At 35.0% G+C, this 25357-nt stretch overlaps 1 protein-coding gene across 1 annotated transcript in view; it reads left to right on the forward strand.

Moving 5' to 3' along the window:
• Positions 1–10625: 10625 nt before the first annotated feature.
• The window catches only part of LOC134478905 (uncharacterized), a 91496-nt gene continuing 76764 nt past the window's right edge, over positions 10626–25357 (forward strand). The window contains 7 exon segments of the mRNA XM_063282809.1: positions 10626–10811; positions 12660–12833; positions 15702–15851; positions 17183–17224; positions 17797–17878; positions 22227–22304; positions 24312–24375. Of these exon segments, the coding sequence (XP_063138879.1) occupies positions 12694–12833; positions 15702–15851; positions 17183–17224; positions 17797–17878; positions 22227–22304; positions 24312–24375 (556 nt within the window). The 5' untranslated portion in view covers positions 10626–10811; positions 12660–12693.

The following is a 25357-nucleotide window of genomic DNA, read 5'->3' on the forward strand; positions in this document are numbered from 1 at the left end:
GAGTAATATTCCATTGTGTAGATATACCACATTTTCTGTATCCATTCCTCTGTTGAAGGGCATCTGGGTTCTTTCCAGCTTCTAGCTATTATAAATAAGGCTGCGATGAACATAGTGGAGCACGTGTCTTTGTTATATGTTGGGGCATCTTTTGGGTATATGCCCAAGAGAGGTATAGCTGGATCCTCAGGCAGTTCAATGTCCAATTTTCTGAGGAACCTCCAGACTGATTTCCAGAATGGTTGTACCAGTCTGCAATCCCACCAACAATGGAGGAGTGTTCCTCTTTCTCCGCATCCTCGCCAGCATTTGCTGTCACCTGAGTTTTTGATCTTAGCCATTCTCACTGGTGTGAGGTGAAATCTCAGGGTTGTTTTGATTTGCATTTCCCTTATGACTAAAGATGTTGAACATTTCTTTAGGTGTTTCTCAGCCATTTGGCATTCCTTAGCTGTGAATTCTTTGTTTAGCTCTGAACCCCATATTTTAATAGGGTTATTTGTCTCCCTGCGGTCTAACTTCTTGAGTTCTTTGTATATTTTGGATAAAAGGCCTCTGTCTGTTGTAGGATTGGTAAAGATCTTTTCCCAATCTGTGGGTTGCCATTTTGTCCTAACCACAGTGTCCTTTGCCTTACAGAAGCTTTGCAGTTTTATGAGATCCCATTTGTCGATTCTTGATCTTAGAGCATAAGCCATTGGTGTTTTGTTTAGGAAATTTTTTCTAGTGCCCATGTGTTCCAGATGCTTCCCTAGTTTTTCTTCTATTAGTTTGAGTGTGTCTGGTTTGATGTGGAGGTCCTTGATCCACTTGGAATTAAGCTTTGTACAGTAGATAAGCATGGATCGATCTGCATTCTTCTACATGTTGACCTCCAGTTGAACCAGCACCATTTGCTGAAAATGCTATCTTTTTTCCATTTGATGGTTTTGGCTTCTTTGTCAAAAATCAAGTGCCCATAGGTGTGTGGGTTCATTTCTGGGTCTTCGATTCTGTTCCATTGGTCTATCTGTCTGTCTCTGTACCAATACCATGCAGTTTTTATCACTATTGCTCTGTAATACTGCTTGAGTTCAGGGATAGTGATTCCCCCTGAAATCCTTTTATTGTTGAGGATAGCTTTAGCTATCCTGGGTTTTTTGTTATTCCAGATGAATTTGCAAATTGGTCTGTCTAACTCTTTGAAGAATTGGATTGGTATTTTGATGGGGATTGCATTGAATCTGTAGATCGCTTTTGGTAGAATGGCCATTTTTACTATATTAATCCTGCCAATCCATGAGCATGGGAGATCTTTCCATCCTCTGAGGTCTTCTTCAATTTCTTTCTTCAGAGGCTTGAAGTTCTTATTGTACAGATCTTTTATTGCTTGGTTAAAGTCACACTGAGGTACTTTATATTATTTGGGTCTATTATGAAGGGTGTCGTTTCCCTAATTTCTTTCTCGGCTTGTTTCTCTTTTGTGTAGAGGAAGGCTACTGATTTATTTGAGTTAATTTTATACCCAGCCACTTTGCTGAAGTTGTCTATCAGCTTTAGTAGTTCTCTGGTGGAACTTTGGGGATCACTTAAATATACTATCATATCATCTGCAAATAGTGATATTTTGACTTCTTCTTTTCCGATCTGTATTCCCTTGACCTCCTTTTGTTGTCTGATTGCTCTGGCTAGAACTTCAAGAACTATATTGAATAAGTAGGGAGAGAGTGGGCAGCGTTGTCTAGTCCCTGATTTTAGTGGGATTTTTTCAAGAGAAACCTCTTTCTTTAAGTCACAGTTCTAAGGTACATAAAGCAGTATGCAGGTCGAAGTGTTAGGGAAGTAACTAATAGTTGTACCCATCTTGAACACCTATGAAATATGCCAATAACCAGTATCAGGTATGAGAATAGGTGCAATAAGTGGCACTAACACCTCAGTTGTAAACAACTGCACTTTGATTAGACTGAAATGTAATTTCTTTACCTCAGCATTGAACATAGTTCTGGGTCTTCCATTTGTTTTCTCAAAAAAAAATTGATATTCCTAAGTACCGCTTTATAGATCAACACTTTATGCCTTGTTATTTCTCTTTTGGATCATCCGTTCAGGTCCTTTGCCTTGTCCAAGTCATATTTTCACTCCTCTTTTACAAGATAAATTCATTTTCCTAGGAAATTATGAATGAAATAGAAATATGCAATTCCTTCATTTGTGGCTACTTATTTTTCTTCTTTCCACATCTGAAATTAGCCATAATTGATTGTAGTCTGAAATGTTAATAGCTGAAATTTCAAGTAAGAAGAGAATGCTTTCTATACTGAATTAAGTGAAGAACCTTTAGCATTAACAGTCTTATCTGGGCAAGAATGATAATCATTCTATCACATAGAGTTTCCTTACAGAGTGTGCTGCCCATCCTCTAGGTACTTAGAACTATTATGGAACCAATGGCTTGCTCTGCATATATAAGTTCATACACAATGGACTCTTGTTTCCTACAGCATTTGTAAACAAGTAGGAAACTATTACTCCTGAATGATGTCAGGGGGACACACATTAGTACTGAAGTAGTCAAAGTTCTCTTTTGAAGATCAGATGATAGTAAACATAAGTGAGCCTAAATATTCCATAAAAATATTCATATATCTTATAAACTCGACATGTAACAACATAAATAATTAATGCACAAAGTGACTATTTCTTCTTAAAAAAACACAGACTTGCTGTAATGTAAATCAATGAAACCCCATCATTCACAGTTAACTTCAAAATATTAAGTGTCTGGTGGAAATTCTAATGAAGAAGTAAATTTCTATTTTAATAGAAAACAAACCAAAAAATGAACAGAAAGAAAGCAAAGAATACAACCTAAAACAACAACAAAAATACCTTATAAATTGAAGAGATATCAGATAATGGAAATATTTCCCCATGCTCATGAATCAGTAAGATTTATAAAGTGAAAAACCTAGATTGCCATATAATACCATTTTGATTCTATCATTTAAAGCTGAAAAATTTTATAACATTTTTGATGTTATTAGGACAAAAAGTATTATAGAATTGATTTTTCCCACTTTCCTCGCAGTCTTCTAACATGATCCCTTGACCTCACCCATAAAGCCTCCACAACATGACTTCCAAAGCTTTAACTGAACAACTACAACACCAAGGACCATGAAAAACTAAAGGGACCTGAAACCTACACAAAGAAATGTAGGCAATTGCATTGTAACAAGTGTATGCAGTTTTATCTAAAAACAAGTGTATTTTTTGGATATAGGATTAAGTTGGAAACTTTTTTTAATCCAAACTGATCGTGTGTATATTATTGGTTTGAGAGAGTTAATGCTTAGAGTTATTAATGAGAAGTATATAAAGATCTTGGTTATTTTGTTGCCATATACTTTCCCCCCTTTTTTGATGAATGACTACATGGTGATTTATCATTTTTCTTCTCTTCAATATATACGTTATCTTCAGACTGCTGTTTTCCTTTTGTAGAACAAGATTGTTGATGAGAAATGCCTTACTGGTGACTGAGCTGTGTAATGTTTCTCCTTTTTGGCTGATATGAATGATACTTTGGCTGAGTAATAAAATCGAGGGTAGCATCTGTATTCTTTGATAACATGGAGGATGTTGATCCAGACACAACTGTATTTTAGAGTGTGAATAGAAACATCAGGTGTTGTTCTAATGAAGTCAGCTTTATATGTGACTTGGTCATTTTCCTTCATAAAGTATTGTTTTTTTAATTCTCTCTTCAGTTATTCTTTGATTATTCTTCTCTTCTTGATGTTTTCTATGCTCCTAGTACTTTAACATGTTTATCTTTCTGATTTTGGGGAAATTGTTATCAGACAAAACATATGCAAATTGTTATTGAAGCACTTTTATTCTCATGCTTATTGTAGTGTCCTGAAATTATGAATGAGGGACCCTGTCTCAGATGGTTCTGATTGGTTAATAAAGATGGTGATAACGAGTGTCTAGGCGGTGCAGAGAGAGGCAGCAGTTTTAGGATGCTTGATAAAAGGACCAGGGAGGAAGGAGGCATGGAGATTCACCAGGACAAAAGCAAAGGAGAGTGGTTCAGGACAGAGAAGCAGCTGACACGGAAAAGCCAGTGTAAAAGCCGGCCCTGGACGGCTGCCCAATGGGGTCCAGGGCAACAAAGAGGAATATAGACTTTGGGAAGTAATAACGTGGGAATATCAGAGGGGGACAGTTTAGGCACTTGTAGGTTAGGAAGTGGTCTCGCCATTGTGATGACAAAGGCATATAAAAACAAAGACTGTTTGTATGTGTCTTTCACTTGAGATATAAAGCATTGGGGTGGTAGGAGGAATGCGCCTCAGCCCATCAGCTTTTGGAATCACTTGAGTAGGATTTGCTGGGTACAGAATCAGATGTTGTTCAATGTGGAAGTGATAACTTACTCTTAAAAATAAATTGGAAATTCACGAATGTAAAATATGAAGTGAGCCTTAAGATGAAGGGGTCAACATGATAGTTAAAACTTTGTAAGCGATTATTTTAATTTTAGTAGATTGCCACTTTTCTATTCTTCCAGTGAAAATAGTTACTACCAATGCTGTCTGCTGTACCAGGAAACTGTAAGAGCTGTACCCAGCTACCTATGGAGAACAAGCTGTGCAAACCTATAAGGAAATATTCTCCTGTTTGGTGATTATTTTCTGCTCTAAGGACACAGGGTTTGGGACTCTTGATCTGCAATTAAAAGAATTTATGTAAATTTGAGAATTTTTGATGATTATTAACAGTGAGCAAAGCCTTGATGATGTAAGTTTGCTCAATAAAAGACAGGGTTACGGCTCGCTAGTTGGGAGAAAGTTAAAAGCATGAGAGGGGAAAAGGAAGAATGATTATTGAGGAGAAGCCTAAAGAATGGTGAGAAAGGAGAAGAAAAAAAAGAATGATGAGAATCTTCAAGAAACAGAGTCCCTGAAAAAGTAGCTTCCATCTACTGCTGGTCCAAAGTTATTCCTGAATCAGCACTGTTACCATTCCCACTAAGGACCCTCCCTATGCTGACAAGGTTCCTCACCACTGGGTCATAGGTAGAATCAGAGAATTTTGTAGACATACGCATAATTCAACATAAGATATTTCAGACCAAAATTGAGCTACAACTTTGTAAACCTGTTGGTTGCTTTCATTACAAGCCTGAATAAAAACTTCCAGGATTATAAAATATCATAATGATGAAGCTGGTGTTCAGGTCAAATCCATGTTGGATAATCCGAGTCCTATATCTGAGGTGCATTGGAGCTCCAGCAATAGGTAAACTCTTTAACACTCTAGAAAACATCCGAGGGCAATAGCCTACATTGTATTGAGAGTCTCTTGAACAGTATCAAAGCAACAGAAAAAATAAAACTGAATGTTTATTTTTTTATGCCAAGCTTTGGTGCTATTGTAGACAGTCTATGAGCTTTTGTGGGGACATTTTTAGTCAAAGTGACATAGCACACGTATGAGTGTGTTTGCGTGTGCATGTGTCTGTGTGTGTGTGTGTATGTGTGTCTGTAATTATGTACACATATTTGTACTATTTTTAATTTCTGTAAATAAGAGAGGAACATAATTTTTATGCTTCTTATCACTTCTCTTGCTGTTTCCCTCTCTAGAATCACTACGCGATATGAAATGGCCCCTTTTATTTTTGACTTCAGTTTTCCTTCTTTTATGTTTGCATGTAAAATTTGAAGTTAACAGTCATAGATGAGAGGGAATTTTCAGTATTTGCCTTTATCAGTTTGGTATACCAACTTAAAACAATTACGATATTTATAGGTCTATCAATTTACTTTCAAGTGTCATTTCAGGTTTTTAACAATTGAATGGGCTTGTACAGTATATATATATATATATATATATATATATATATATATATATATATATACATATATATATATATCACAATTTTGTTTATTTATTCACCAATTTAAAAACATTTACACTGTTTCCATATCCTAAATATTGTGAATAAACTCGCAATGAGCACACATTGTGTGCTGGCTCTGCACCCTGTCCAACACCCAGAGGAAGCCGGACTCACAGGTGCTGTGAAATGGACAGGATGACAGGAGAGGCCAAAACATGTTATCCAACACCTGGAGGAACTGGATCCCCCAGGAACTAGAGACATGGGAACCCGGCCCAGCCAGTGGAACAGCTGAACATGGCCTGAGCCTGGACACAGAGCACACCTGGCATGCTGGCTCTGCATCCACTATTACAACACCCAGAGGAAACCCAACTCCCAGAGGCTCTGAAATTCACAGGACCTCAGGATCCCTGGATCACAAAGGAAGCTTGACTGACAGGAGATCTCACACAACCAGTACCACTGGAGCTCTGATGAACTCCAGATTACGTTTCAGGTCATAACAGTTTTCCCAATACACAGCATAGCTATGACCACACAGAAATCAAGGAAACACAGAACCGTGTCCAGCCAGAGAAACAGGTTACTTCCAAGTTGCTCCACTGACTGGAATAAACCCAGGGATCTGGATCCTCTTCTACTCTTTCAACACTGTGAGAATACTTGACTCCAAGGAGCTCTAACACACACAGGATCTCAGGACCTCAGGATAACAGGATGCGAGACTCACAGAATCACAGAAACAGCTGAATTCTGGGGAGTTCTGTCACAACCAGGATCATAGGAGAGACAGGCTCCAGTCACAGACAGCAATGGGCAGGTAGCACTAGAGATAACCAGAGGGCAAGAGGCAAGCACAAGACTGAAAACAACAGAAACCAAGGCTACTTGGAATCATCAGAACACAGTTCTCCCAATACAGAATGTCCTAAACATAACAAAGGCAATATCGAGCAAACCAGTAGGCACCTTTAAAATAAATGGATAGAAAGTTGAAGAAATCACACTAAAACCAGGGACTAGACAAGGCTTCCCACTCTCTCCCTACTTATTCAAATATACTTTTCGAAGTCTTAGCAGAGCAATCTGACAAAAAAAGTACCTTAGTGTTTGGTCTACCATCTGCAAAAGCAGTTTGTTTTTTGTCCTAAGAAATAAAGCGATAATTTTACAATTAGTAATATGTTCTCCAATCCTGGCTCCAGTGTAAAGGCATGTTTATAATAACTACTTTGATTCTCACAGTAGTCTATTGAAATAAAGACATTTTCTGTCTTGATTCCTCCAGATCGTGTGAACTAACTTTTAACTGAAAAGTGGGTTCATGGAAAGTACTCATGGTAGCAATGTTCAATACCAATTCCTTAAACTTCAAAGTTGTCACGTGAGGAGAGTTATGCTCTGAACTTCCAGGAGAATGTTTTCTGCAAATTTTCAATATCCAAGAAATAAGAAAGGATTATATTCCTGACTATCTAATTGTTTTGCAGACGATGACGATGACCACAAAATTTGTTGTAAACTTGTCAGACTTCAAGCTAAAATCTATGAACGCTCTGATTTTCAACAGTGTTATTATTTCCAATATATACATTATGTTCCTTAAAACTTCTCTCAATGTTTTAACATCGATTTTAATGAGGAAGGAATGAAGCTAAAAATATGCTCATTTACTTCTAATTTTCTTTATCATGAAACTAGGGTGGCACATTTTGTAAAGTAACTTTATGTTATTTTTTGAAATGTTTGGTGACCACCACTGACTGTTATTTCTCGTTCACACTTTGGTTTCTAGGGATCTTAAAGTATGTCTAAGTAAATTTTGGTGTCATTGTACATAGTTCTTGAAAGATAAAACATGACTTTGGCAGAGTGATATTCATATAGGAAATATATACATGAAATTTTAAATCATATGAGTAGGGCACAGTAAAAAAACCTACAAAAACAGTAATCACTCCATTATTACTGGAAAGTATGTTATTTGGAGAAAAAATATTCAGCAGCATATGGAAGTGTTCAGAGTAGAGAAAAAAGAGAAAAAGACTTTATATGAACTTGGCTGTCTGGTGCAGAATGGAGAATATCTGAGTAGAAAATGGGTGGTGCCTGTGGTAGGAAGAAAAATACACCCTCAATAAAGTAGAGGACATCCTAGAACATAGATTTGATTCTGTATTTCTTTTATTACTTGCACTATAATGTATTTTCTTACAGTTAGAATTACGTAGCAGACAATCTCCATGAAAAAAGTTGTAGTTTGATAGACTTGTGCTGTCTTCATTAGTTTTGTGAAACTACACACATCAGTTGAAGTACAGTTTGCAAAAGGCATAATTTGATACTATCACTCAAATTCCTTTGCTTTAAAATCATAAACCTTCTAAGATTACATGATCGTTTTATGAGGACAATGTACATAACGAATACTGTGTTAATTATGAGAGTTACACATTCTCTCCCAGGTTGGTTCATTCTCCATGCTTTGAGTCTCTAGAGTTTACTACAAAAATGTTACTATTCACTCATAAATATGTGTTCTTTATTGTAGACTTCAGTGTTGTCTGACTTTCAGCATTCTGAATTTATCTCACTTAAGCACATTTATCTTTAAAGTAACTTGTGAGTTTTGTCTCTGTTAGATATTAAGGGCCACAGAGTTCATGGTATCTGAATACTGAATTTTTCTTGTTGACTTTTGACTGATTCAATGAACTAGGTAGTAAGAATCTTCAGGGTGAATATATATTACAAAATGTTTTTCAAAGTATTCCTTCAAAATGCAGATATCTACCATCTAACCATCCATCTATCAATCTGTATATCTATCTCAGTGTTTCTATTTATGAAATATGAATATATATTTAAAATATATACCTACACACACAAACACACACACACACACACACACACACACATATATATATATATATATATATATATATGTTTTAAATCCAAAGGGTAGATGGAAAAGAAAATGAAATGCATGTGTCACATTGTCAAAACATGCCATCTCTATTAATACATCATAACATTCTGTCAGCCTGACTGCTACAGAGTCCTCAGACTTCAGTAGTTGGTCAACTAACTGCTGTATGTAGTTCAATATTGTCTGCTAGAAACGAGAAGAAAATTTTACATTTATTCAGAGTTCTCCATTTCATATTATCTCACCATAAAGGTAATTTCAATAACAAATGTGATACTCATAATTGACTTATATTATTTGGAAGTGGTCTGTCTTGATTTCTTCAGACTATGTGAAGTAATTCAAATCCAGTGTCTTGGAAAGCTATTTATGTTAGGAATGTTCTCTACCAATTCCTTAATGATAGACAATTATCATGTGAGGAGAAGAATGCATTATCATGAACAGGAGAAAAGTTTCTGCAAACCTTTAAAAATATCTGACCAGTTTAAGAGTGAGAATCATCTTATGCTCAAACAAGTTGTTAATGCACCATGATTGCAAAGGTTTTTTTTGTAACCTCAACCCACAGTAGAAGAATTCTTGTTTTCTGCAAATTGTTTTCAACAAAATTTAACAGAATTCTGATAAAATAGGTACAACACTCCATTCATTATTTGCTTTCAATTTTATTTAATGAGGAACTGAATTTTTCCTAATATTTCAACCATATCTTTACATTATTGTTGAACAAATATAAGGACTGACATTAACTGCTGTCTCTCTTTGACTCTAATTCTCAGGGACCTTAAAGTCTTTTTAAGTAAAATAATGGTGTCTCTCCACATTTCTTGAAAGAGGTAATATACGATTTAATCAAAATTTCCTTCTGTTAGTAAATGTGTTTTTTAAATATTCAAACTGTGTTGCAGGACACAGAAGAGACACCATCAAACGAGGAGTCAGTATATTAATAGAGGGCAGGCTTTATTATAGATGAGAGAGTGCAATCTACAGAGCTCAGGGCAGAGAGAAAATCAACTGTATGTGACCAAGTCTGTCCATGAGAAAAGGGAGAAGATCATGAGAAAAACTGAAACTAGCAGGGCCAGAATAAAGTTCGCCTTCATAAGGAATAATACTCTAGAACGTTTAGAGAGTTTCCATCCTGTAGAACAAGACAGAAAGGTTTGGAATGCTGTGGATATTTAGATGGGAGATTGAGTCTGAGATTTATAGAGTATCTCTCAGGTTGTTTCCATCACAATTCTTTGTCTCTAGGCTACACTCTATAAAATTTACTGCATATTAATAATTGTGTGTCCTCCTCTGTACCCTTCAAAGCTGTCTGGCTTCACAGAACTGTGTGAAGGTTTCAGATTCTCTGTCAGTAAAGCACATTCCAATTGAAATTCCTTGTGATTTTGTGTCTATTCAGCTCTAAGGTTCACAGTGTTAATGTCGTCTCCATGCTACCTTTTTCATAAGGAGCCTTTTGTTGAAAAATAAGAATTGACAATCTTCTAGGATTCACATGCAATTTCACAATATTCCTCTTATCATACACATGTCTATCTATGTATCCATCCATGTATCTGTATTCTCTCTCATCTATATCTATAAGGACTGCCATTAACTGCTGTCTCTCTTTGACTCTAATTCTCAGGGACATTAAAGGCTTTTAACTATAGATGTAGCTATGTCTACATCTATATGTATACTTATAGTTGTGAAAATGTTATTCATTACAAATACTGGTGGTTCCACTTGTGTATTCCATGTTTTAAAGCTACAGGGAGAGAAATGGAATGCACATGTCACTTTGCCAGATGGCATGAGCCATAGAATATTGACATCACAATGGTTCTTCAGCCTGACAACTACAGAATCCTCAGACTTCAGTTGCTTTCTAGCCACTGCAGTCACCGGTTTGGTGTTTAGAGGCAGAGAGGCAAGGAAAAATTCACATTGTTCGATGAATTCTTCATTGCAGGCTCATCTAAAAAGGTATGTATTTATATAATTTGATTCTCATGATAGACTTATGGTATCAGGAAGTGTTCTGTCTTGATTCTTCCAGATCATGTGAAATAACTCTCACCTAAAATGGTTTCTTAAAAAGGTAATCACTGTAGCAATAGTCAACACCAAACTTCTACAGAAACAAAGTTATCACATGGAGAGGGGTATATTTGAGTTACAGAGGAGAATAGTTTGGGTAAATTTTTAAAAACTGTACAAGTTAGAAATGAGGATTACTTTATTCTCAACCCATGTACATTACCCACCATGACTTCAGATAATGTTCTTAAGAAACTGGTAAATTTAACCCACAATCTAAGAATTCTCTGGTTTTCATGAAATTGTTATTTTTTCCATCACACCTTGTATTCATTGGAATCTAAATCTCAAATTTAACATTGACTCAGATTAGAAATGCACAGCTTTCATGACATGGTCATTTACTTTCAATTTTGTTCATCATGAAACTGAGGTAATACTATATTTAAACATATCTATCATTATTGCTTGATGTGTGTGATGGCTGTTCTGTGTTTGAGGCTTTGATTCATGTTTGTCTTAAGTCCCTTAAAAATGAAAGCTAGGACATTTCTGCACAAATTCTTTGAAAGATGTAATATACATATATTATATTACATATTGTGGGATGAATTACTGTCACTTGAGTAACTTCGTATTTTAAATATCCAAACTGAATGAGCAGGGAAAGTAAAGGAACCACCAAAGCAGAAGCCACTGCATTATTAGAGCAGCAATTTCATTATGGTTAAGAGAGGAAAATGTTCAGAGGCATCCGGAATATTTCAGGATATAGAGAAAAGAAACAGGTTTGATATGATCAAGTCAAGGAAAAGAGAAGGAATACAATCAGAAGAGAAAGAAGGAGATAGGTTGGTCAGGAAAAAGGACTCACAGAGAGGAGGGGGGTTCTCGCACGTATTAGGAGTTAGTATGATGAGGACGGGGACAGGATGTTGGAAAAGAACAGAAACCCAGATGGGGATTTTAAATTTCTATAAAGTATGTTTAGCCCCTTCAGGAATAAAGAAGGTAAGAATGGGATCTGATATCCTATAAGAACGAGTCAATGGAGAGTCAGATGTCACTTTTGCCACAAGGGAAATATGTAACTTTGTTAGACAAGACAATTTCACAAATTTTTGACGAATGCTTATTTTCTTTTTCATTTTTGTTATTGTTGTTGTTCTTCTTCTTTTTGTTGTTTGTTTTTATCTATTTGTTTGTTACCATCAGGAATCTTTCTTTACTGTATCTTGAGCTGGACCAAGCCTGGCACTTCTGAGTCCCTCCCAGAGACCTAACTAAATCATCTAGATAACCTGATTATTTCTTCACATCTACTATGTTAGCTAACAAAGATTTAGTTATGGCATTTTCTCAGAGTAGCATATCTGATATCTGTCATATCATGTATCTACATTAGTACTCAAAACAATTTCAAATTTTTGGTTATACATTAGCAGTGTAGTAACTTAGTTGGATGATATCACCACAACTTTAGGATCCACATTAAAGTGTTGCAGCATTTACAGTCTGAGGACTATTTCTCTAGATCCTTCCATTTACACTTCTTCAAACTATCCCCATGACTCTTCAGAAAAGATTCCCACTTCTGAAAAGATCCCAGTTCTTCAATATGTTCCCAATAGTTTCCTTCATACATGACATATTTTCTGTTTCATTTTAAATCTGTCTATACCTCAACAGAATCATGCTTGGAAAATTGAGTCTGTATTTTAACACCATTTACCCTTTGAAATAGAGTATGAATACTGGTCTTATAACTTATCCACTGAATGCTTTCCCTGCTAGGTGGAGTTCTGTATGAGGAGCAATTTTTTCCAACATGGAAATGATTGAGGAAGATGTGGGAGAAAAAAATCGAGCCGTAGTTTGCCAAGGGGCCGCGGTTCTCCGAAGAGGCTGGAAAAGAAATAAACGATATCTCACCCTCTTCACTGATGTTTTGGTTATATCCAGTAAACTGTAAGTATAAGCATCATGCATTCCTTACAATAAGAGGCCACACATGGGAAAAGATTTAATGTACAAAACTATTTAAACTAGCCATTATTTTTGAGGTTACAATTACTTCACTGCTCTCTTTCCTTTTCGTCTTCCATGTCCTTCCATAGATCCCTCCTTCTTCTCTTTTAAAATCATGGCTTTGTGTTTTTTATTACTTGTTCTTACACATTATTTCATATGGAAGCTAACTTAAGATACACATATATAATAGATATGTATATACACATATAAATGTATAGTTTCTACGTATTTAAATATAGCATGCTCAGTCAGTATAATATTGTGTGTATTTGTGTTTTCAGGAGGGTATATTTGGCATTAGATAAGCAACTATGTGATTTTCCTAGGGGTGGGGTGCTCTCTTACTCTCAAATTTCCTTAGTGGCCTTTACTTCTTTGAGTAGGGTTGATGCTTAGTTGACTAACCCTACATAATTGCAATTTTTTTGACACATTACTTGGGCACATTTAAAAAATGAATTAAGTTATTACTCTGTTGTTTGATTCTGGCAAAAGATTAGCAACAAGCTACCAAGGAGACTGTTATGCTAGCATGTGTCCACAGTTCTAGCATTTTTAAAACTAACTTATGAGGATTACAAGTCATTATGAGAGACTCGTGAAATATACAGGGACGCATTTCTCTAAATAAAATAATAAATCCATGATAAGCAGGAGCCTTCTTGCTTGGTGTTTACAAATACAGTATAGAAGCAAGACGGTTGGTCATAAGGGGCTACACATGTAAGTCTCCTGACTTCATAGCATCCACATTAGCATGAAGAGACAGGAAGCAACTCCTATCCCTCCACTAAAATAGGAAACTGCTGGTACTAAGTCTTGCTTGGTTTTTCTGCAGACACTAGAGAAAAGTGAGCTGATTGAATGAAGCTGTGTACATGGTTATATTGCAATTTATGGCCATAGAGGGGTTTTCTGGGACCACATCATATACAATCTCCACTGGTCATGATCATAGCCTTCTATTATTCTAGAAGGTGTGATGTTGCTGCTGACATTATCACTTTAATATTTTAAGTGCTGTTCTCATAAGTACATAAAATTATCAGACATCAATGAAATAGTCTATAACATTTTGGGGGGTAGGGGTTGTAATTTTCTGAGAATCAGTGAATTAATTTCCAGAAGATCCATTTCACAGATTGTGAGAAAAATAAAAGATTCAGGTGAGAGTTCTTCTGTACATTATAAATACACCAACTGGGTACATTTTTCTTGCAACCCTGATCAGTCATGTAAGCTCCTTCAAAGAAAATAGTGACTTATTGAGGCAGGCTGAATATAAGAGAATTGACTGGCTGTCTATCAATCTGTCCATCTTTCCTGATTCTCTACACAGCTCCCTACTTTCCACACTGGAAAATCTTCACACTTTATTTTAAAATATAGCTATCAACTTATCTGAAAAGTGAAAAAAAGCTGATCATTTGTCATATAAGTGGAGTTGCTGGAAGGAAGTCAACTTCATTTTGTGTTGTGAGAATAAAGGAAACAGCAATGGTTGGTTTCTTAAAGCCAGTTTATAGGGTCCCTTCTGTCGGGTTGCCATAGTAATTAAAACTATTTTTAGATTCACATTCATATTATAGAAAGAAGGTTATCAAGCTTATAAGAAATGATTGTCATGATTTCCATTTTCAAAAAAGCTTATCTCTTAACAGACCATGGAATGAGAAGTTTTAGGTTCAAGGATTTCTTGGAAATTTTGATTTTTATATAGGTATATATATATATATACATATATATATATACATTTAGATGTTTTCAATGGTGAATGTAAATAATAGATATAACTGTCTCATATTACTGAGACGTTTGTGTGTGTATATCTTGAAGTTACATGTTACATGTTACATGATAGCGTGTATTTTGACTATAGCATGTAACATCAGATTACATGAGGAAACTTTTTTTGTAGTGCAATTAGTCTTCACATGTTTCCAATATTAAAGGAATATATACAGGATTATTTGGAGCATGGCTTATTCTTGTGATATTCTGTCCCCAGAATTAGAGAGGGAGTCATTTATAATTCAGTTGTGGAGCCACATATTAGAACACGAGTATTCGAAGGAAAGTTTAATACCTGGGTTTACACAGCAAACACACCAGATTATATTGTGTCCATCATTAAAATTCCAAAAAAATCCTTGAATGTGGGTTGGAGAGCTGTCAGGAGATAGAAAGGAAAGGAAAATTGAGGAAAAAATCATTAAACACTCTGTATTTTTATGGAGAATTCGCAAGAGCAAATTATCCATAAAAGGAATGAAAAAAGAAGAAAATTTATACCTCAAAGATGATTGTTTGTTAAAAATACTTCTAAAATTACCAGTATGTTTGATAGGAATACATGCTTCTGATTAATTGGAAAAATTATTGGTAGAAAGAATCATGTTTTTGGTTACTTGTGCGATATGTACTTTGTGGGTTTCCTAAAGGACAACTGGAAAGAGGTAAGTGATTCATTTAGTACAGGGAGATGCACAAGAGAAAATGGAGTTTTGTAAGTCAAACAATAGTTTTGATTTTATTCTAGAAAACTTGTTACATGTAATTAATAAAAATAAAAGTCTTGAAATAATTTTCTTTGTGTATTATGAGAAAAAGCAAAGCAAAATGGTTGTTACTTAACTAAATCCAGGTAAGAAATATTGAAATAGTTCACTTTCTAAAAATGAAGCTCTGCCTGGATATAGAAATGGATATGTCCTCCTTTGCTCTGGGGCTGGCAGAACTGGGTCTTACCACAATTCCAACTACCATGCAAATTAAACTAACGAAGATATTTGATTCTCTTTTTAGGAATAAGAAGAAGTTTAAAGTAAAACATGTCATTCCATTGACTTACCTGTGGCTTGGTGATGAAGTGGACATATTCAGGACAGACAACAGTCCTGCTTCCAAGTCCATTTACCTATATTGGCCTATGGGAAATGCTGTTGTCACCTTTTGGTAAGAACTAGATTTCTGACTGGTGATCACAAGAGGATTGCTTCAGAATTTCTGGGTCGAATTAATGGTGTGTAATTCACTTCCCAGTGAATGAGTATACTCATTCTAAAATTCCCCAATTAAAAAACAACAATCAGGCTATGGCTATTGGTGACCATTGAAGAATGTGTATCTAGTAACTTCTTTCACCAAAGATTTTCATCATCCCAAAATGTTTGCAAAACGAGAATCAATTTTCTTCTGTGTGTATATAGGAGGCCAACTCAACTTTCCCACTTCTATGATGACCCTAGATTTTCTATCCTCTTCACCATATACATTTCTACATGTAGGTACGTGATTTCTGTTCTGATTTCTGATGTTCATCAAGACTCCACAAGAGCTGTGGGGCAGGACAAAAGTGCATTGTCTTCTAAGAAAAATGTTGACAGGACAAGGTGTTACTATATCCTAGACATTCTTCTCCCCAAAATGATCTGATTTTATCTGTGTTTTAAAAGTGCACACATGTGTAGTATAGTATATTATCTTGAAATGTGACATATACTTTCTATTTGTATTAATTGAATGATGAAAAATTACTCATGCAACACACAAGTATTTAAATTTCCGTGTAGCAGATTATCACTATCGTCTATAGTTAATTAAAAAGGACTAGCGTCATTAGACCGTCAGAGTCAGGTATAGTTTGCAGAGTTAAGGAAAATTTCAAATTTGCATTCTTAATTTTCAAGAGAAGATGTGCTCATGGCATATTGATATTATCTTAAGTGCAGTTGTGGGAATCAAAGGGATTGTGTACCATATACCTTCTGCTCTAGACAAGCATACACTGAAACTCAAATTTCTTTTCTACATGAAAAGTACATGCACACCCCAAATTTAAACCCTTTTCATTCTTCTGTCCAAACTCTTAGTGTCATCACACAGTTGACTCAGATAGCATAAACAAACATATTATGAGAATTCTAAGCTCTATGGGTTTGCTCTTTACATGGAAAAGCATTTGTCATAGACTCTGACAAAAGAGAAGATCACCTTTGGTTGTTCTCTGAATATTTTCTACTCCTCTGGAAAAAATTCTAAAGATGGTGATTTAATGCTTAGTGTTTCTCCCTTATAGAATATGGTAAGTATTATATTTAGGAATGGTAAAGTATCAAATGACAGCAATTCCATTCTAAAAAGATGGGTCGTTAAGAAGTGGAGTCATTTGGAGACTACCAAATACATCTATACCATAATTAATTGCCACAAACAACATATTTTTATACATAATAACCTTAGAAATCTTACCACTTATCACAACTCTAATTTTTTCAACTTTACAGTTCCATGGAAGAGACCATTTGGTGGTACTTCTTTCTACAAAGGTATTTTACTTATGTTCGTATTTTAATGCCTTGGTGATATAGGAATGGTAGTATGGGTTTAGTTTTGTTTAAAAAAAAGTATATGTATGTATATATTTCATAGTCTGTCTCGAAATCAGCTGTTAATAGGATGATGAATGCATAAGGCTTCATATTCTCCTTTCCATTGCTTATTTTATTTAATTTTGGGGAAGTTCCTCATGTATTATTTATTCTTTGTATAGGAGGAAACACTACTCTCAAGTCTTAACTTTAAGTTTCCCTAAGTAGATGTCACTCTAGTATGCATATTCAAACCATCGGCTGCTTCCTCATTTGAGGTAAAGCAGATTTCTACCACTCTGTTTGTTTCAGATACATCATTTTCAGGACTGGCTATATTATTTAGATCAATGTACTATTACCATGTTGTTGTTACTGAAACATTTTTGAGAATTCACCAGTCAAATAATGAACTTTGCTGAACTTATTTTCTTGTTAAGATGATTCTGAAAAACACCATTAACAGGGATTAGCTTGAAATAAGCTACTAATTAATTTTGCTGTACTATATGTTTTATTGCATTTGACAGATCCATTCGTGATGCAAAGAAGCAGAACAAAACAGATCTATCCCTGCAGATATCCACTGAGGACATTGCACACTGTGACACTGTATGTGAATACATATGAAAACTAATATTCCGGGTTCATGATTAGGAGAGAGACAGTTTGTAAAGTAATGGACAATGGAGACATAAGAAGTGCATTGATGGGGAGAGTGGAAGTGACGAGGGAGGGACAGGTAGAGAATGTAGGCATTAGTGTGTGGATATTGTATCTTTATTCCATGCACACATAGGACTCTCATATGTGACATGTAGATAACAACATGAAAGAACACTGATTCATGTACTCGTGGTCTGAAAACAGGAAATAATTTTTGTTAAATCAGTGAAAATTGAATAAAGTAGTTTTAACAGCAAATCATTCCCATGAGGTATTATTACTACAATTAAACTGCCCCCTCCTGAGTCTTTATTGCTTATATATAGCCTTTTGTGTTGTTTCCACTATTCCTTATATATTTTAAAATATTTATGACTAGTAACCCAGTCTTGTTATGTAAGATTATCATAAAGATTTAGAGTTCCTCTCCTTACCGAATCGCTCAGTGATATTTTAGCTCCTAAACTTCATCGTGTGCTCCTCCTCTATGTCCCTGACTGTGCACCCTCACACCTGCACTTGAATATCAGCTACAAAAGTGTGGCCTTTTATTCTCATATTCATTTGAATATCTAGTCAGGAGGGTATCTTTACACATAACTTCTGTTCACAAATTACCCTTATAAATTTAACAGTGGTGTGTGTGTGTGTGTGTGTGTGTGTGTGTGTGTGTGTGTGTGTGTTGTGTGGTGTTTACGTGTGTCTGTGTTCATCTTTGTGTACAGTGTTTAGGATAAAACTCACAACTTCACACATACTATTCAGTAGTTCTATCACTGAGTTAAACTTAAGTGTCTTTTAAATAATTGTCTATTTTCTTAATGCTTAAATTATTGCCTACTTTCCAGTATTGGTTTTAGTGCAGATGAAATATTTCAGTATTGTGCAGCAAGTAGAGCATTGAAGACATTTCCTACTGTAAAGCAGAAAAGACTGAAGCTTAGTGATCACCATCTCTGTCTTTCATAAATGCTAATGGGTATAAAACTGACCTACAGCCAGTGTTCTAACACGTCACTGTGGATGCTACACTAGACTTACCAAGGTGAAAACAATGAAGATAGTTTAGATCACCAAGCAATTTCTTCTTCTTACCAGGTCTACGTTATACAAAACAGTAATTAAATATAATATAAAATAAATTTCGATTCTGTGACATAAATCAGGGAACAAGCACTAAGTTGGCAGACCATTTGTGTCCTCAGGACAGAGAAGAGCAGAACGACCCATAGGGAAATGTTCTCTTGCCTCTGCTGTTGACTTCAGCTGTGGCAAACCCTCAGCATAGGACATGAACAATATTCCTAATGTCTTTCAACACTTCTGTGACTTAGATACAATTCCTATGAAATGAACATTTTTACTAATTTTCTCCTATGACTCTATGCTTTAATATTTTATCCTACCATAATTACTGGAAACCTTTTGTGTAGTTCAGAATATTACTAATATTTACTTTTAGCTTGCATTCCTGTTATGATATTTCCTTCTTGTCCTTCAAGAGACATTATCAAATCATCAAAACACTCTTCTACCTTTCTTCAATATCCTCCATTATTTTCTTTTTCATGTTCTCTACTGAGTATTTAGAAATATATAATACTTCATGTATATGTATTATAAATATTAACATATATGCATATTTCTTATTGGTTTTCTTTGATTTTCTGTTAATAGTTCAGCCTTTTCTTTTAATAGTTTGAAATTCTTTGAATTATCAATGTATTTCATTATACTTAAGATACACCTGTAAAGATTTTCTATGGATGAATTAGGAAAATGTTTTTACTATTTTCATGTTTGGATTTTTCCGCCAATTTTTTCCTTTTATCTTAGTCTTAATATTCAATGTAGTTTCCCACACTGCTTATATTTTAAGGTATATTGATGTAGATGATTTTAGAAATATCTTTATTTGATAATTTCATATAAGTATAGAAATGCCAAATCACCTGCACTATACCACCCCAATCATGTTCTTACCTTCTCTTGAGTGCAATGATTATCAATGTATAAAATATTTTCTTTTGGCCTTAGTATTGTTTAGAAAAGAACTGCATTGTCCTCTTGAGTCAATGCATATGGCAGGACTTGGGGACAGTATTTTACTACATGTCTACATGACTTTGAATTTCATACCTTGTTAATAATAGTATCACCAAACTCTTGAACATTTTGACTATTAATATGTAATTTCAATATTTACAGTTATTATTTCTAACTGAATGTATAGTCAAATATATTTATATTACCTATATTTTTATTTACTTTTGACAATTAAAACATTTTATTCCTCAGAGAAGGAACATTTGAACTATTGTAAGGTTGATGATCTAAGAATGCCTTACATTTCTGTGGTTCATCATGAGTCAAGAATTATTTAAACACGTATTATAAAACTTCCCATTATATTTTCATCTTCATGCTTTTAAAATGTTAATTATACAAACATTATATTGAAAAGTTTCTTTGTTTTGAAGTCTGTTTTGTAAACAAAATCACCATCAGGAAGAAATGTACACGTCTTTGCAATCATTATTAAACATTGATATGTTTCTAATGGTCTGAAAACAAATTTTTTTACCATAATTTGAATTAAAGTCCTATACAAATAGTTACCCTATGTCATGTGTGGAATTCTTTATAATAAAACTTTTCATCTTAAAATTACACAGATATTTCAGATATTCAACAAAATATCAGAAGCTTTACTTTTCCTTAATGTGCTATGCTCACATTGTGTGTTTGTGTGTGTGGGTGTTTGTGTCTAACTGTATTTGTGTCTAAATGTTTGCATGTGTGTATATGTGTCTGAGTTCCTGTGTGTATATGGTTTGAATGGATGCACATATTTCATTGAGCCATGTTGGTGTAAGAAGGAAACTTACATGTGTTTATTTCCTTCTATTATTTATGATTTCTGATCCCTGATCTACATTTTCATCCATAGATGATTAATTTTACATTCTGAACAAAACCTTAAATTGTTTACTTTCATGTTACATTACAACTACAAGATCCGAGCTGTTTTTTACATATTCTAAGATGCTTTTTCATAATTGTTACTTCCTGCCTAACTAGATGCAAAGTGAGTTAGGGTAAGGTGTCCTTTTCATAAACTTCTACTAAAATGACATGTAACATTAGGGTCTTCGATGAATCAGAACCACACAAACAAACACATTAACAAACTAACACACACACACACACACACACACAAAAGCACATGCACATGCAGAGGCTCACACACACATACACAAACACTCATAATTTTCAAAGTAATAGGTTATGCCAAGCAGTTGATTAATAAAAAATAATAAAAAAATAACATATAAAATCTCTGGGAAAGAGATGGCTTGTGAAGTGGTTTCCTTCGGTCTCTGTTCAAGGTTATGGTTAGGGATAAGGAGAGAGAAACTGTGCTGTGTTTCTTATTGAAGGGACTCTTTCCTAGACACTCAAAATCCTTATCACAGATATCTGACAATATAGAAACTAACTTCATAAAAATATACTTATCTACTCACTGTCTGGTTATGTATAGATTTCCAGTACATCAGTGTTTTTTTCTCAGACTACTACACTTTGATTTCATGCTATTTCCTTCTTGCTGTCATCCTAGGTTTTGGAGCAGATTCTAAATATGAGAGGCAGTAGAGAGCTAATAGTACAAGACCCTTGGTTTTACATGGGTGTGTTAAGAAATGGAGTCTTGTTTGTAAAATATATATTTTGCATTTCTAGATCTAACATCCTAAAAGACTTCAACAAGAGTGTACAGATATAGAGTATCTGTATACCATTTTACTATTTACAACCCTGATATGAGAAGAGTGCTCACTAATTTGAATTGTTATAAAAATAATTGTGCTGCTTCTCATCCTCTTTTCCCTAGAGCTGTGCACATGCAGCTCATGGAAGTAAGGTCTAATGATGGAAGTCCAATTGGGAGGTAGCAAGTGTCTCTTCTCTCCTTTTAAGAGCCCTCCCTGACTACCTTATGCCATAATTAAAGAAAAATCGGGATGCTTAGCACTAGCACGCATGGCATCTCAGTCACTCTTTATCTTACACAACCTGTGACAGTCATGTTTGATTTCTCAGTACCCAAGCTCTCAATTTTAAGATAAATATGTTATCCTGAGTGTCTTCCAGACTTATGGGAAGAAAATAAGTTACATGTGAGAGGAGTCGTTACAGAGTATAAGTTATCAACAATGATTAGATCATAGTAAATTTCTACATAGGCTTTCACGTTATTTTAAAGCATTTTTTCTCTCTGTACATTATATAGCCTCTATATGTAACAGCAACAAACTTCGATACAGTCAATGACATAATCAGCAAGTTACTGCCAATGATGAGAAAACATGTAAGTTACTTTCAGTCTATTTTGAGTTAAAATGGAATTTTGCTTTTGAGATTCACATATGTGAAAATGTGTATATACAGCAGAAATATGATCACTATACATTGATATATCATATTTGACAAATGCTACCTTTTTAACCTGAAGGTATCGAAGACATAATAATAGTCCTTTGAGTGACATTTTTTCTTAAATTCGTGTCTAGTTTTCTGTGATTTAATGAACTCATAGCCTAATGCTTTGAGCTATATGTTTAGGTTCACTAGATAATAAAATTTATACTAAATGGTGAGTAATTTCTCATATGCTCACACCTAATTTAACAGATACCAATGTTACAGAGAAGAGTTTTCTTTCGTCTTTGCTTCTCTTTTTCTTTCTTTTTTTTTAAATTAGACTATGCTCCCTATTTGGTATATAATTCTGTCGTCTTGCCCATCTCTTCTTGTTTTTATCTCTCCGTCTGAAGGTGTCAGCATACATGTTCCGGTGTGTTTATTTTTAACTTTGAATAAGTCTTTAATGAATGCATCTGTTTTTTTATATTCTTTCTGCATACATATGTGTATATATCTTTGTTTTTCTATTTTGAAATGTGCATGTGTTTCTCTGTTTAACTGTGTATGTGTGAGTGATGCGATGGGTTTGTGTGTACGTGTCTATCACTTTCTGTGAGTTTGTAAAATGAGAATCTACATTATGCTCTGTCTCTGTCTCTATGATCCACTCCCTCTCCCTTGCTCCCACTCTCTCTCTCACACTTTTTCTCTTTCTGCTTCATTATCACCTCTCTGTGTATGTTGGGGTGTGGATGGGTAGTTGGTGGTGTGTCTGCTTGTATGATTTTTGTCTCCAGTATAATACTTAAAATCTATATGGGGCAATGTCATTGGTTTTAAATAGGAGTCTAAAAGAAAATAAAATTAACAATTCTGGTTAGAGCCACTCCTGGGTGGTGCTCAATCATTCAACAGAATGTTCTATTCCGATGATTGTTTCAAATAGATACACAACACTTTGTGCAGGGAATACGTTCTAGACCTTCTTTCCAGCATTGCATCTATTTTCCAGAATAGACCCATGTCCTTCGTCTCCACAGACAGGACATCTCACATTGAAAACTAAAAGCAGTTTTCCCTTCTAGGTACTCTCAAAGACTCTCTGTTTTTGACAATTTTGTTCACTGTTGTCTAAGTTATCATATCTTTCAAACGTTCCTTTGCTAAAGTCATCATAATCACCATGAATATATGCATCTGTGAGCACTAGGTTGTGTGCTCATGTTAAGTTGAAGTTGAATATTCCTTGCTCAGTATGTACAGATGTAAGAAATTACATAATAATAGTTGTCTTGTTTAGTACTAATGGCTGAATGCAACTTCTTTTTTTTTTATTAACTTGAGTATTTCTTATATACATTTCAAGTGTTATTCCCTTTCCCGGTTTCCGGGCAAACATCCCCCTCCCCCCTCCCCTTCCTTATGGGTGTTCCCCTCCCAACCCTCCCCCCATTGCCGCCCTCCCCCCATAGTCTAGTTCACTGGGGGTTCAGTCTTAGCAGGACCCAGGGCTTCCCCTTCCACTGGTGCTCTTACTAGGATATTCATTGCTACCTATGGGGTCAGAGTCCAGGGTCAGTCCATGTATAGTCTTTAGGTAGTGGCTTAGTCCCTGGAAGCTCTGATTGCTTGACATTGTTGTACTTTTGGGGTCTCGAGCACCTTCAAGCTCTTCCAGTTCTTTCTCTGATTTCTCTGATTCATGCAACTTCTTATTTTACTGTGGATCAGTAGATCAAGGCTCCATCCAGGAGGAAAGGCAAGTAACCAAAGGTTTTCTCCTGAAATCAGTCCTGTTTGCTCAAACCTGTGTTCAGAAGACATATCATTAATACTGGTCTAAATAATTTCCCTGCTAGAGAGCTAGACATGAAAAGTAAAGGAAATTGCTAGACTCTTCAAGTCTCCGGTGTCAGCTTATTTGTGATGGTTGCTTCTTTTTGCCTTCCAGGACATTGAAGAATATCAGCTGTTGTTCTGTCCTCACCCTGGGGAAGCTCCAAGAGCACTCCAAGGTAATAACAGGGTAATCTAAAAAGGGACTAGCTGAGTTTGGTGAATTCTCAATGTGTCCATATTTTGTCTTGTACTTAAACACTACAACAAAATGACCTAAACAAAATGTCATTCATTTAAATCATAATTAATAACTAATATGACCTTCAGACACAAGATAACATCTCATAAGCAACAGTCTGACAATGACAGGAATTTTTCTGTGCTTTTCTTTTTGTAAAACTGAATTTTCCTTCAAAAGCCAACAAAACAAAACTTTAGGCATCTTCTTTCTGGAGAAAACAATTTAAAAAATCATTAGGTGATCATTACAGAAAATCCTCCTAGCTAGTGAGATATCTCAAAGATTTCCATCACTCACATGGTAGCTCACAACCGTCTATAACTCCAGTTTCAGGGGATTTAATTCCCACATCTGACCTGCATACACACCAAGTGCAACATTGTAAACAGGTATTTATGTGAGCAAAGGGCTTACACACAGAAACTAGTTTAAATCTAAAATGTAATATCTTCAATTTTTCTATTTATTCCAAATTATATAGATTGTTTTGTAATTTATAGTATAAATGTAGCCATTTCTCTGAATCCGTGTAAAATATTCAGTTGACATCTCATAGGACAAGTAATTCTGTAACTGAATGTGAGATCATAATCTGATTTCTGGAGACAGCCTGACTTAACCTCAGCTACTCTATATATTGCCTTCTTTTATTTCAACACAAGATTATTGCCAAATAAATAATGTTAATAGAATTATCAGAAAAGTTTGAATAAGAATTAAAAATCTGAGATCACCAAGTGTGCTTGCAAACCTGGTCTTTTCAACATCATTAGATGGTCTTTTTACATCATTAGAATCCTACTTTACTTGTCAAGCTTAATATTAAGCAATTTAAAGATTTCACACTGTATACATAAAATACATATGAGCACTAATTTTCTTCACAAAAATAATTCTTTTTTTTTTTTCTGGAGCTG

The sequence above is a fragment of the Rattus norvegicus genome, chromosome 2 (genome assembly GCF_036323735.1).
Source record: "Rattus norvegicus strain BN/NHsdMcwi chromosome 2, GRCr8, whole genome shotgun sequence".
Taxonomy (NCBI): Eukaryota; Metazoa; Chordata; class Mammalia; order Rodentia; family Muridae; genus Rattus; species Rattus norvegicus.